This window comes from Sciurus carolinensis, chromosome 7 (genome assembly GCF_902686445.1).
Source record: "Sciurus carolinensis chromosome 7, mSciCar1.2, whole genome shotgun sequence".
Taxonomy (NCBI): domain Eukaryota; kingdom Metazoa; phylum Chordata; class Mammalia; order Rodentia; family Sciuridae; genus Sciurus; species Sciurus carolinensis.
Window position 1 is genome coordinate 99,112,247 of NC_062219.1, and position 13,089 is coordinate 99,125,335.

Here is a 13,089-nt window from a genome sequence, read left to right on the forward strand (position 1 = left end):
GGCAGGTGTGCATGGTGAAAGAGACCTATTTACTTCTTGGTGACTAGGAATCAAAGAGACAAAGGAGCCAGAGTCCCATTATGCCCTGCAAGGACATGCCTCAGTGACCTAACTTCCTCCAACAAGATGTAGTGTTATAGGCTGGGGATCAAGCCTCGTCATGGGCTTTTGGGGAACATTTCAGATCCAAACTACAGTAATTGCTTTCCCATCTCCCCCATACCTTCCAGAGTCTAAAGCTTACTACCTCTTCAGTTATAAGGGATTTTGCTCTCTAATCATTATTACAAAATCTGTGTCCCATTTCACTAACTATAACTTCAGTTATCCCCTAATCTCACCCAGAACTGTTTTTCTAAAGAGTTGGGTTTAAGGGGTAGAAGACATTTTCATAGAAAAACATTTGTATACAACTTAACCAGAATTAAGTTTGAAATCTCCTAGATTTCCTTCATCCAGGAGATACAAAAAACAATGGGAAACCAATGCATTTTGCCAGTTCAAGAAAAAATCCAGAATTTTCAATTTTTTCTAAATAAATCTGTATAACCCCTTTCATCCTGATGATAGCAAGTTGCAGCCTCATAAAAATAATCTCATTATTGGGGAAGCTACATAATCTTTTGAAGGGACAGTAATCTGTGGGGAGTCCATCCTTATTTAGCAGAATCAGACTAGGTTGAGCCATGGGAGGCAGAGGTTTGGCTTCTAGGAACTGGCTACCATGGAGGAATGTCCCAGATTGCCAGGAAGCATGTGGTGCTGTGTAGGAGTAGTTCCCCTGTCTGGTTCTGTGATAGTTCCCCTAAGATAATGGCTCCCCTAACTTCATCCCATCTTGTTCATACAGAAGTCCCTCTGGTTCCAGGCCCCTTTACCTGTGTGACTATAAATAAAAGAGAGTTGGGCTATTGCATGTTGTTAGAGGCCAGATCTGGTATGGCCAGACCTGTCTTGCCCCCTCTCATTTTAAAAGAGTATTGGCTCTGTGTTTTTATTGATTAGATAAGTTTATGGGTAATTGATTAATTTATAACCAACATCGTCCTCTGGCAGTTAACCCTTTTCTCATCCACGCATGGCTAAGAGACCCCCACAATAATCTAACTTTCAAAGGAGTGTATAAAAGGAAGGAATAAGGGAGTAGAGTGAGACTGTCAACTGATTGTTGAGCAGTTTCTTCTATAAAAGGTATAAATCAACAGACTGTGAGTAGTCTGGAAAGCCAGATGCCAAAGGTCACAGGAAAGTTCTATCTCCTAGAGATGCCTGAAAGTCTGATATGATTGAGTCAGCTGAAAATGGGGACGGGAGGGAAGGTGGAGGAGGACTTCAAGCCCTGTGCTCTTCCCACTTTCCGTTTTCAGCAGTTATCCTCTGAAATCTGAGCAGTGTATGTTCTTGTGTGGTAGTTTCCTCATCTGTGTGTGCAGATTGAACTCAAATGAACACTCCAGGGATTCCCTCTGTAGGTGTCTGGAGTTCTTTGTGTGACTGTCCTCTGTGCTGGTCTCTGTGTACCACTGCTACCTTGGTTTCCATAGACTCCAATCTCCTCAATTCAGGAAATCCAATTCCTGGGTTTCTTTTCCTGCTTTATGGCTCAGAAATTTTCTCCAAACATAAAGTAGGGACTCTTAGGATTTTCTGTCTTCCAAGAATCACTGCCATTCAATGTTGGACATATAATATCTAGAGGGCTATTGTTTCACAACAAGATCTAGTCCACTATCACAAAATGCATTTAATTTTCATAATTTTTTATTCTTTAATTTGAAACTTTTTTGTTTATTTCTTTTGGTACTACATATTGAAATCAGGGATGCTTTAACACTGAGCTATCCCTAGTCTTTTTTGTTTGTTTGTTTTTGTCAGACAAAGTCTTGCTAATTTACTGAGGATCTCACCAAATTGCTGAGGCTGACCTCGAACTTGTGATCCTCCTGACTCAGCCTTCTAAAGATATGTGCCACTATATCCAGTGCCACTGACAATTTTTAAGAGTATGATATAAATCAGTTATTTTATAGAAAGTGTCTCTGTTTGAGATTTTCAGTGTTTCCTCATGATCACATTCAGGTTATGCCTCTCTGGTCATAATACAACTCCTTGCACCAGCTCAGGGAAAATGGGGTCTCTGGGCGATACCTAACACCCAGATATTGGTTTCCAAATATCATTCCCACCAAATGAGAAATGGTTCCTTGTAGAAATACCTGATTTCAGGGCATGGTAGAGAAGGTACAAGATGCACTTAGAACATTTTGCTATGCCAAGTAAGAAACTGGTCAAAAACTGATGGCCACATGAACCAGTAAAAATATACTCCAACTGGCTGAATCTGGGACAAATTGATAATCAGATTAGGTTAGGATATAAATGGATTATAAACCACTGAATAAAATAGGAATCCATATTGATAAAGAATAGGTAATTTATAAGTAAGGAATAAGAAAAGATACTTTGTGATAGGAGAATGCCAACTGAAAGAGTAGAGAGATTGGTAGAGTTAGAAAATCACTATTTTCACCATCATGGCAAATATAAGTTCGAAAAGAATCATCAGAGGATAATAAATCTTGAAGTATAGGTTTCATGAGAAGAGGTTATTCACATGTTATCAAAATATTACCCCAAAGATTCCTTATAAATTGCAAGGAGAAAGATACTAACTATGCCATGGAAGAAAGTGAACAATACCTTGACCAGATGATTAAAAATTTTAATCATCATTGAAAGGCAAATGGATGTTATACGCCTGTAGATGTGATTCCTTAGAAGCAACCTAAGCTCACTTGAGTGGGCTACCTTCCTATTTCTGTCCCTGACATTTAGAATTTGATGGAATTCTTCTTTTGTATCCTTTTTTAATTCTTGTGTTGGGTGCATGATGAATATTTTCAAACTGGATGGTCACATCCTTTGGTTTTGACAATAAATAGAAAAATGCACACATATATATCCAGTATTCAAATTTTTTTTAGTTGTTGATAGACCCTTATTTTATTCATTTATATATATGTGGTGCTGAGAATCGAACCCAATGCCTCACACATGTGAGGCAAGTACTTTATCACTGAGCCACAACTCCAGCCCCAGTATTCAGATTTTTAAATTTAATTATTATGTATTGATCCTCTAAGTCTCTTATTTTATAATTTTTTAATCTCCTTTTTTCTGCTTTTTGGAAGATTTTTCTCAGTTATACATCTTCAAGCCCATCTCTTAATTTTTTTTGTTTGTTTATTTTTATAATGCTGGTGATCAAACTGAGGACCTTATACATGCTAAGCCTCTACCTCTGAGCTATACCCTGAGCCCCAAATTTTTAATTCAACCATCAAAACTTTAATTTCTAAGAATTTATTGTTATCTGCTTTTTTTTCATAGAAGTATATCCAGACCATAACAATAGTACATGCATATATAAGCATGTAGAGAAACGTATTATGAATGAAATAACAAAAGTTAAAATGACATTAGGCTTAGTAACACAGTCAGATTCAGTAAATAAAAATATAGGACATGTATTAGCTTTCTGTTGCTATGACAAAATAACTAAGAAAAATCAACTTAAAGAAGGAAATATTTATTGACTCACAGTTTCAGAGGTTTCAGTTCCTGGTCACTTGGATCTATTGTTTCTGAGCTTGTGATGAAGCAGAACATCATGGTGGGGAGTGTGTGGTGGAGCAAAGCTACTCACCTAATGGCAGCTGAGAAGTGGGGGGTGGGGGGAGAAGACCAGGAATAAAATATACCCTTCAAGGAAAAAGCCCCAGTGACCTATTTCCTGTAAGTACACCCTACCTTCTGAAGTCTCCACCACCATCTTCCAATGCCCATTAAGATATGATCCAGTCACTGACCAAAGGCCCCATCTCTGAACATGGAGTCATGGGGGATCAAGTGTTCAATATATGAGCTTGTAGGGGACATTTCAGATCAAACCATAACAGGACACTCAATTAAATTTGAATTTCAGATGTCTGGGTAATTGTTTAGTATAAGAGTATCCCAAATTTATGGTATTTATAGTTCATCTGATGCAAATTACAATGGGTGTTCTATGTTTATCCAGCAATTCTATAGTAGCAACGTTGAAAATAACTGTCTTATATGAATATGCTAGTAGAATTGCTTACCTTTCCTTTCCTGTAAGAAATGTTAATTTTAAAAAAGCACCCTGGAGAAATAAAAACAGAACAAAACACTCTATAGTGCTATTTTTAGTAATATAAGTGAAAGAAAAGTCTCAAAATCCAGACTTTAAAAGACTAAACTAGCCAGACACAGTGGTGTACACCTGTAATCCCAGCAACTGGGGTTGGGCTGAGGTAGGGGAATCGAGAGAGTTCAAAGTCAGCCTCAGCAGATTAGGGAGGCACTTAGCAACTCAATGAGACCCTGTCTCTAAATAAAATATAAAAATGGACTGGGGATGTTGTCAGTGGTTGAGGACCCTGGGTTCAATCACCGGTACCAAAAAAAAAAAAAAAAAAAGACTAAACTAAATTACACTGGGCAGCAAATGCAAGGAGAATATCAAGGTGTCTCTTAAGTAGTAGATCTCAGAAAGCATAAGTATAAAATATATTCTGAAAAGGAAGCACTCAGAAATGCAAAATTCATAACCCATAAATCTAATAACTGAGTGCAAGGCTGCTGTAAGTCAGACTTCAGCTGATGATTTTTCTTTGGTATTTTCACAGCACTTGCCTTGGATTGAGATTGTGCTTCCCATTCAGAAAACATAAGCATGGAAAGTGGGATATGAAATACATATGGAAACATAGAAGATGGTTTGAAGTAGGAATGTAACATTTCTATTTATCAATTGTCTCAATATCATTTATTGAGTAACCTTTCTTTCTCTACTTATTAAAGTTCTACTTTATTCTAAATTCCTATAAATGTGAAAATATATGTATATATATACATGTATATACATGACTTTCTGAGACTCTGCTTCTTTGGTTTTATGATTTTGGACCAATTCAGGACTAATGAATAAAGCTAAATTTAAAAAATACATTTATTCTCTAATCTATAAAGACATCAACATATATCAAGATAAAGACTATACAAGTTATGTTTGAATAATAAGGTTATGTTTTGCAAAGGCAATTTTATTTACCTTTTGTAGGCAATAATATTATCAAGTAGACTTTTTAAAAAAAGAAGTAGTATATGTTTAAATGAAAATATTAAATGTATTTACTTTCTTGGACATTGTCTATACCTCTTGCATAGCATGACTCTTTCAAGACAAACAAACCATAACCAGAGAGTCAAATTATAATGGTAATACCTCAATGTGCGGGTGAAGAGGACATATGCCTAGAAAAAGAAATTTCCCTGAATTTTATACATTAGTAAAGAAATAAGAAAATGCCATTTCTGTTTTCAATAGGATTTATTTGTTTAATTAAAATTAGCAAATGTTATGTAAGTCATTTTCTTAAGTACATTTATTTTGTACAACCACATGGTTATCAAGCAACATTTATGGAATGTTCCCTGGGTCCATGATACAGAACTTTGTAACTATGCAGCATCCTCTTTTCCAAGTTTAAACATGACTGTGTGCACCAGAAGAAGCATGGCTTTGCATTTGCAGAGTGGTCTCCTGTGACAACCTGACATCAAGTGAGAAGCCTCTTGAAGAATGTTGTCTTTTGTTGATTTTTACAGAATGGCATTTTTCTTTTTTGTGTGATTATCAAATCCATATTGATTTTTTCAATTCTTTTTTTTTTTTTTTTTTGCTACAATGAAAATAAACCAGTTAAAACTAAGCAGTGTAGCAACATAACTAACCAAGCACTTGTGGTATTATATAGCATGTTTTAGGTGATATTGATGTTTTATATTAGACATTTGTACTTAGCTTATTTTGGACAATAAAAAGAAGCAGGTCTGAAAAGCAAACTCAAAGATTATACTGAAAATTGATACATTGTTTTAATACTAAAAAATTGGGCTTATTTGTTTTTCAAGTGTGGTGGAATAGTTTACTGTTAAAAAGACTTCTGATCTCATTTTCCTCAGATTCCTATTTTGTGCATTTTCAGATAAGAAAATAATACTATTTCTGAAACATTATTACTTGGTTTGACAGACTACTAGAGTGTAGGCTCACTTTGCCATTCTCCTATTTGTGAACTTTGATTACTTCTGTTTACTTTTCCAAACATGTGCTTATGCTTAAGATCCAAAACCTGTAATGGGAAGTCACTGGTCATAAATATACAATGTATTGCTGGGACAATGACTGATCTGAAGTGTTGAAGTTTCGTTGCTATGATAAGAGCTTTGACTATCCTGCTCAGCTGTACAGAGTATTTGGGAACAGAAAAATGCATATTTCCAAAGAAACCATACTGCATGCATACTATTTGGTGAAAATTCTCTGGTTTGATGCATCACTGATATTCAGGGTGGAATCGACATGCAGCTTCTTCAGCAAGCTTCTTACTCCATCAGGAGAGTCCAAGGATGTTACAGATGACTTATAGCCTGTCACTGCACGTCTCTCTATGCTCACTGCCAGGGAGGTTACAAATTCTCTAGTCCAATGTTAGACTTTAAACTGAAAATGCTTAGCTTCAGATACCTGTCATACCTATAAAAAAGAAAATTTCAAAAAATAAAAAGAGGGAAAATTTGTTACAGGCTTTATAGTACTTTAACCATTGTAGGAGTTATTTATTTTTATATCAATTACAAATTTATGTTTAAAATAAAAATTGTCAATAAGAACTATTACTACTAAAGTGTCTTAGGGATTATTTTATTTTATGCAGGGGATTTTCAGCATAGAAAACAGTTAAAGTATTTCACATTAATTTTTTAAAAAATTTTTAGTTGTTAATATATCTTTATTTTATTTATTTATATGCAGTTCTGAGAAACAGACCCAATGCCTCACACATGCTCTACCACTGAGCCACAACCTCAGCCTCATCACATTAATTTTTATCTGAACTAACTTTTAAAAAACTTTTTATTAAGTAAATATTGAAAGACCCCCCAAAAAAGGTAAATTAAAAAAATTAGCCCCCACATACAAAGTGATTCACCTTCTTAAAATATTATCAACATTTCTGTGATTGTTCAATAATGCTTATTTATTGTTTATTAAGTGTCTGGCAATTTCCCAGACCTGCTTTACCTCATTCAAAACACAGAAGAACCAAATGAGCAAGGTCAGAGGCAGAATTACTACAAAGCTCCAAAAACTTACTCAACTGGGTACCTTCCAAAAAAGAGGCCCCAGCAGTATCTTCACGCGTTTATGTACAATCACATTGTCACTTAAGAACTGTATGTGTTCTGAGAAATGCATAGTTAGGCATTTTTGTCATGCTCACACAAACCTAGATGGTGTGGCCTACACACATAGGCCGTATAATGTGCAAGTGGTATAGCCTATAGCCTAGTGCTCCTAGGACCATGATGAACAAAGCAACACTAGACTACAATCAATGCAATCAAGAGATGCGCTAAATAGGGGGTGAATGAGACTACTGCTGTCATAACATTGCATACTGTTTTATGGCAAAGAGTAACTAATTATAAAAACTATGGTATAATAGGCAAAGAAATTAAAAGTTATTTATCATCAAGCATTATACCCTGTGCATAACTATATGAATCTTACTTTTATACAACTGGCAACCAAGTAGGTTTGTTTAAACCAGCATCACCTCAAAGACATTAGTGTTGTGTTATGATGATGGCAACATCACTAGGAAGTTTCAGCTCTGTTATAATCTTAAGGAATGATTGTAGTATATTTAGTCCATCTTGACGAAAGCATCATTACATGGCACATGACTGTATTTTGTCAACTTTGCAAAAATAAGTCATTCTAACCACAACCAGTCAAGACTGCTGACTCTTTCCATTTCAACTGTCTCTAAGAAATAATTTGCCCTCTTACTGTGACTATGGAGTGGCAGTAAGCATTTCTGTGATCTTATTAAGGGTTGACTGGGATGTATTTTATGTGCTTTGCAATTTCATCCATATATAGTTAAATTTTTCCTGGTCATCTCAGTTTAGGATGTCTTCTAAGAATACTCTGAATATCAGAGAACATTTAAGAGCAGTCATTCAGAGGAAGCCTGAAAAGACCTGAAATCTTATGCTTCAGATATGAAAGAGACTCAAGAGAGCTCCCCCATTTTTTTTTAACCCAGAGGTACTTAACCATTGAGCCACACCCCTAGTTCTTTTTAATTTTATTTTGAGACAGGATCTCACTAAGTTGCTTAGGGCCTCATTAAGTTGCTGAGACTGGCTTTCAACTTGCAATCCTCCAGCCTCAGCCTCCTGAGTTGCTGGGGTTAGAGGTGTATGCCACCCTGCCTGGTGAGGTTTCTCCAAATTTTACAACAATCCCAAAAATTACATATTACTAGCAAAGAAACGAAAATGTAAAAGAAACCTCTGCAAATTGTTAAAGAGAAAAATAGAAAGCAAATTTCCATAAAATATGTTAGAGAATAGTCTAAATCATTTTTCTGTTCCTCCTGCATAAAAGGCTATTACAAGATTCTCATTAAATGAGGGGGCAATAAAAAAAAGAGGCAATCAGTGGGCATGCAACTCAAAAAAGTAGAACAGGAATATTGTACAGTTGCTAATATGATATAATTTTTCTCTAGATTATATATATGTGATATTTGAGAAATTTGGTAACACAACAATGTAGTTTTCATGTTTTATTTTCTTCTAAATTAACATGTGGAGCTGTAACCGATTATGTATTCATACTTTGCATTCCTTCCCTTAAAAAGGACTCTGCAAATTCAATTCAGATTCAGGTTCTACAAGTCCTGGATTTGAGATACACCGTATTATTATCCGTGTTTTAATTGAAGTTCAGAGAAGTCAAGTGACTTTACAAAGTTCACAGTTATCAAAAGGTACAGCAGTCTTTTAAACCAGACTTTCTTTCCCTAACACATTAGTTGTGATGGTTAATTTCATGTATCAACCATGGTGTGTAAATTGTCTGGTCAAATAGCAGCCTAGATGTCACTTTGAAGATATTTTTAGATGACATTAGCACATCAGTCACTTGAATAAAGCAGATTGCCTTCCCTACTTCCCCTCAGGTGAGGCACTTAAGAGAAACTACTGAGATCCCATGAGGAAGAAGGAATTTTGCCCCCCAAAGTGCCTTTTAACCCAAGATGGCAATATCAACTCTTCTTAGATCTTCACCCTGCCAGCCTGCCCTGTATTTCCAGACTTGCCAGCCTCTACAATTGCATGAGCCAACTCTCTCTCTCTCTCTCTGTACACACACACACACACACACACACACACACACCCTATTTTTGTTTCTCAGGAGAATCATGTGATATGGTTTGGACATAGTTTGTCCCTAAAGATTCATGTGCTAGAACTGGTGTGAATGGGATGGTGTGGATGGTGTTAAAGTAGTAGAAAGTTTAAGAGGTCAGGCTTGGTGGAAAGTGGTTAGTTCAATGGGGGCACCACCCTTGGAAGGCATCCACAATTCTGTAGGAACCCTGGTTAGTTCCTACTGTGAGAGTAGATTTTTTTTTTTTTTTTTTTTTGGCAGTACTTGGGGTAGAACCCAGGGACACTCTATCACTGAGATTCATCCCTAATCCTTTTTATTTTTTTGAGACAAAGTCTCACTAAACTGCCCAGAATGGTTTTGAACTTATGGTTCTCCTGCTCTGGTCTCCCAATTGCCCGAGATTACAGGAGTGTGCCAGTGTGCCCAACTGAGAATGGTTTGTCATACAAGAGCAAGCATGGCCCTGGATCTGTCTCTCTGTCTTGCCATGTGACCTCTTCTGCATGTGCTCCCGTCATTGTAATACCATCCATCATGAGGCCCTCACCAGGGGCCAGACAGATGGATCTCTCAGATCTTGAACTTTCAGCCTTCAAAACTGTAAAATAAATAAACCTCTTTTCTTTATAAGTTACCCAGTCTTGGGCATTCATATATATATATGAAAAGAAATACCAAGAACTATATACTAGTACTGTCTATTGGTAAATAATCACATGATCTTGGTAATTCACTTAACCTTTTTAGGATTTAGTTTTATTATCTCCAAAATAAGGAAATCACATTAGACCAGAGTTTCTCAACTCAGCATTTAGGCTGGGTGATTCTTTGTTGCATTGTGGGATGCCGAATGGCATCCTTGACTTCTGTCCACCAGGTGCCACTAGTACCACTCAGTTTGTGACAACCAGAAGTATCTTCAGACACTTCCAGATATCCCCCAATGAGAGAAAGGAAGTGGGCAAAATAACCTGCCTACCTGTTATGTGAGCACCGCTGCATTAGATTATCTCTAAGCAATAATATATGCATATGCGATAGTATGTTGAGATGATCAACATTGAGGTAGCTTTGGACATTTCAGGAGAAGGCTGTTGATCCATTAGTAGGTTGAGTTAAGAGATGGTAGTCTAATATTCTGTAATTCTTATAAATAGATTTTTCTTCAGTTCTTATAAGAAAGAATTTAAAAAATAGGGAAAGGTCAAAAGGATTGGTAACTTCAAGCTCTTGGCAAGTGAGAGTTGAGGCAACTTGAGGGCAATCACAGGAATAGGAGAATAGATTTAAAAAATGTAAGAGGGATAGAATTTAGCTCTCACTCCCACAGAAATGAAACTTAGCCGGAAAATGACTTTCAAATATAAGTCACCAACAGCAACCTGAGCTTAGTCCTGGAAGATGGACACCGTCTACAATAGGAACCATGGTGGGGACTACTCTGCTTCTTGATGCACAGGAATTTATAGACATCCGGATGATTTTTCAGTACATCTTGCCTTAAAAATAGCAATGTAAAAAAAGTCATTTTCCCAGGGAATATTTATGGTGGCAGGACAGAGCCAGGGTATGGTTTGTCTGAATAAATGTAGTCACCCTTAGGCTCCTGTGAGTTCAATGACCTAAGGGGAAAAAACATACATAGCAGTAGACCAGTAGATGGTGCTGTATCTGCCTAATTTTTCATCAAGCACATCCAAATTAAGATTGTATGTGACCATATCTTTCCCAGCAGCATATTTTTCTCAGTTCTTTGGACATAAGTTGAATTTAGCCATACTTTAAGTTAAGTTAAAGATATCTGCCAAATTCAACAGAATTTCCACTCATGTTAATCTCCACTTCTGATTCAAAACATATGCATTCCTAGTCAAGGTAACCTTGGCAGTACAAAGCAAGGCTCAGGCCCAGAGGGCATAAGAACATATTGTGTTCAAAGCAAAAGGTTTGTCTTTTGCTTCAATTTTAATTAATGCCATAGTCAGGTGGCTTAATAGCACTACTACTGGCAGGCACAACCAAAACTGACATAAAAATCTTTTAATGTTCATTTCTTCAATACCCTGCTGGCTGATAAAGTCAGAGATGTGTTTTGTTTCTATCTTTGGCAATCTAAGATATTAAAAAGACAGAGCTTAGGATATTAAAATGATTTATGGAATTCAGAAATGTAATAATGTGCTCCAAAAGATAACTTCATGAGTTGGAGTTCTGGTTACAGAGCATTCAAGAAAGGTCACCTTTCTGAATATTATCCTGAATATATTCAGGATATCTGGTTTGTCTCATTTCAAAGTGAGACGTGGGCTGGGGAGATAGCTCAGCTGGGAGAGCGCTTGTCTCACAAGCGCAAGGCCCTGAGTTCGATCCCCAGTACCAAAAAAAAAAAAAAACCAAACCTCAAAATGAGACGTTCTAGGGCACATTTAAGCAATTATGTCATAAATGGAAAGTTATGAGATTCACAATCTATTGGAATTTATAATCACTTTGGGAGACAAAAAGGATACAAACATCCTTATCTTTTATAACTCTTTAAGTCAGTCTCCAGTATGTGTGAGCCAACAGAAAGAATTCTGCTGCTATTATAAGTAGTATTTTTTGAAGGAGAGACTCTTGTTGACTCTCATTGGAGCTGGCCTTACTTGTGGAACAAAACAGGTAAGGGACCCTGAGGAGGATGGTAGGGACAGCAATGGGAGAGGGTGGAGAAGTTGTTGCACTACGTATATAGCTCCATATCCACTTAAAACTTGGTCAGAAGAAATGAAGACACGCAAAATGAAGTCGGAGGCGACACCAGGTAGGCAGAAAACAGGCAAAATAGAAGTCAAAGAGAAGTAAAGAAAATGGGGGCGGGGTGGAAATGGAGGGATAACTTCCAAACCTGTGACTCCGACCCCTGTGTGTTACCTACCATGCCTCTATCAATCAGTGAAGATACTAATAACATGATCACATGTATTTTCCTCAAAATAATGGAAAACATGGTAGTTTTCCATTATTACAACAAACATCCAAGATAATCAGTTTATGAAAAGGAAAACTTTTTTTTTTTGGCTCCCAGCTTTGGGGGTTTCAGTCCATGACAGTTTGGTCCTTTGGGCTTGTGGTCAGGCAGCACATCGTGGTGCAGGGCGGGGCGGAGCAAGCTCTCACTTCAGGGTGAAAGCAAAAAAGGTCAAGAGGAAACAGTATCTCCGATGGAGTATTTGGAAAATGCTGTTTGACAGATAAAAATAGCACATTTTCTTGTCACATTAAAGGATTGAGAAGACATAAAAGACTTACCAAAAGGATCTACTTAATATCCTGAGAGTTAAGATTTTTGCTTAAATTTGGCTTCTTGGTACAGTTGTTTAGCTTTTGCCCTATCATTCTCCTAATTGAAACATCATCCGTATTGGGAAACAACTGTTTTGTTACTCCTGTAAGAGACAACAATAACAACCCCAAAACACTTTATGAGATTTTTGCATCTTAAAGTACAAACTGAGGTAAAACATTAAACATCCTACGTTTTAATTTTGTCTCCATTTTACAAAAGTAGCCCAAATTCCCATGAGGTATGTAAATGATGAATATGTAGGCAGGGTTTTCAAAACAAAGCAGGAGATAACAGAGGGTCTGTATTGTAAAGCAGAGTATATGTTTGTCTTCCGATGGCAACATTCAACTATAACTTGCTGCCTGCTTCCAAATCCACATCTCTTTGCTCGAAAATGTTGTTAGCGATTTATTTGTATCCT

The 13,089-nt window shown here is 36.7% G+C and overlaps 1 protein-coding gene across 5 annotated transcripts in view; it reads right to left on the reverse strand.

The window, feature by feature from the left end:
- Positions 1–5,405: 5,405 nt before the first annotated feature.
- Positions 5,406–13,089, reverse strand: part of Bend6 (BEN domain containing 6) — a 57,899-nt gene continuing 50,215 nt past the window's right edge. For all 5 annotated transcript variants that reach the window (XM_047559698.1, XM_047559696.1, XM_047559694.1 and 2 more), the window contains 2 exons: positions 12,632–12,768; positions 5,406–6,625 (listed from right to left, as the gene is read on the reverse strand). In XM_047559698.1, the coding sequence (XP_047415654.1) occupies positions 12,641–12,768 (128 nt within the window). In that variant the 3' untranslated portion in view covers positions 5,406–6,625; positions 12,632–12,640. The remainder of the gene's footprint in view (positions 6,626–12,631; positions 12,769–13,089) is intronic.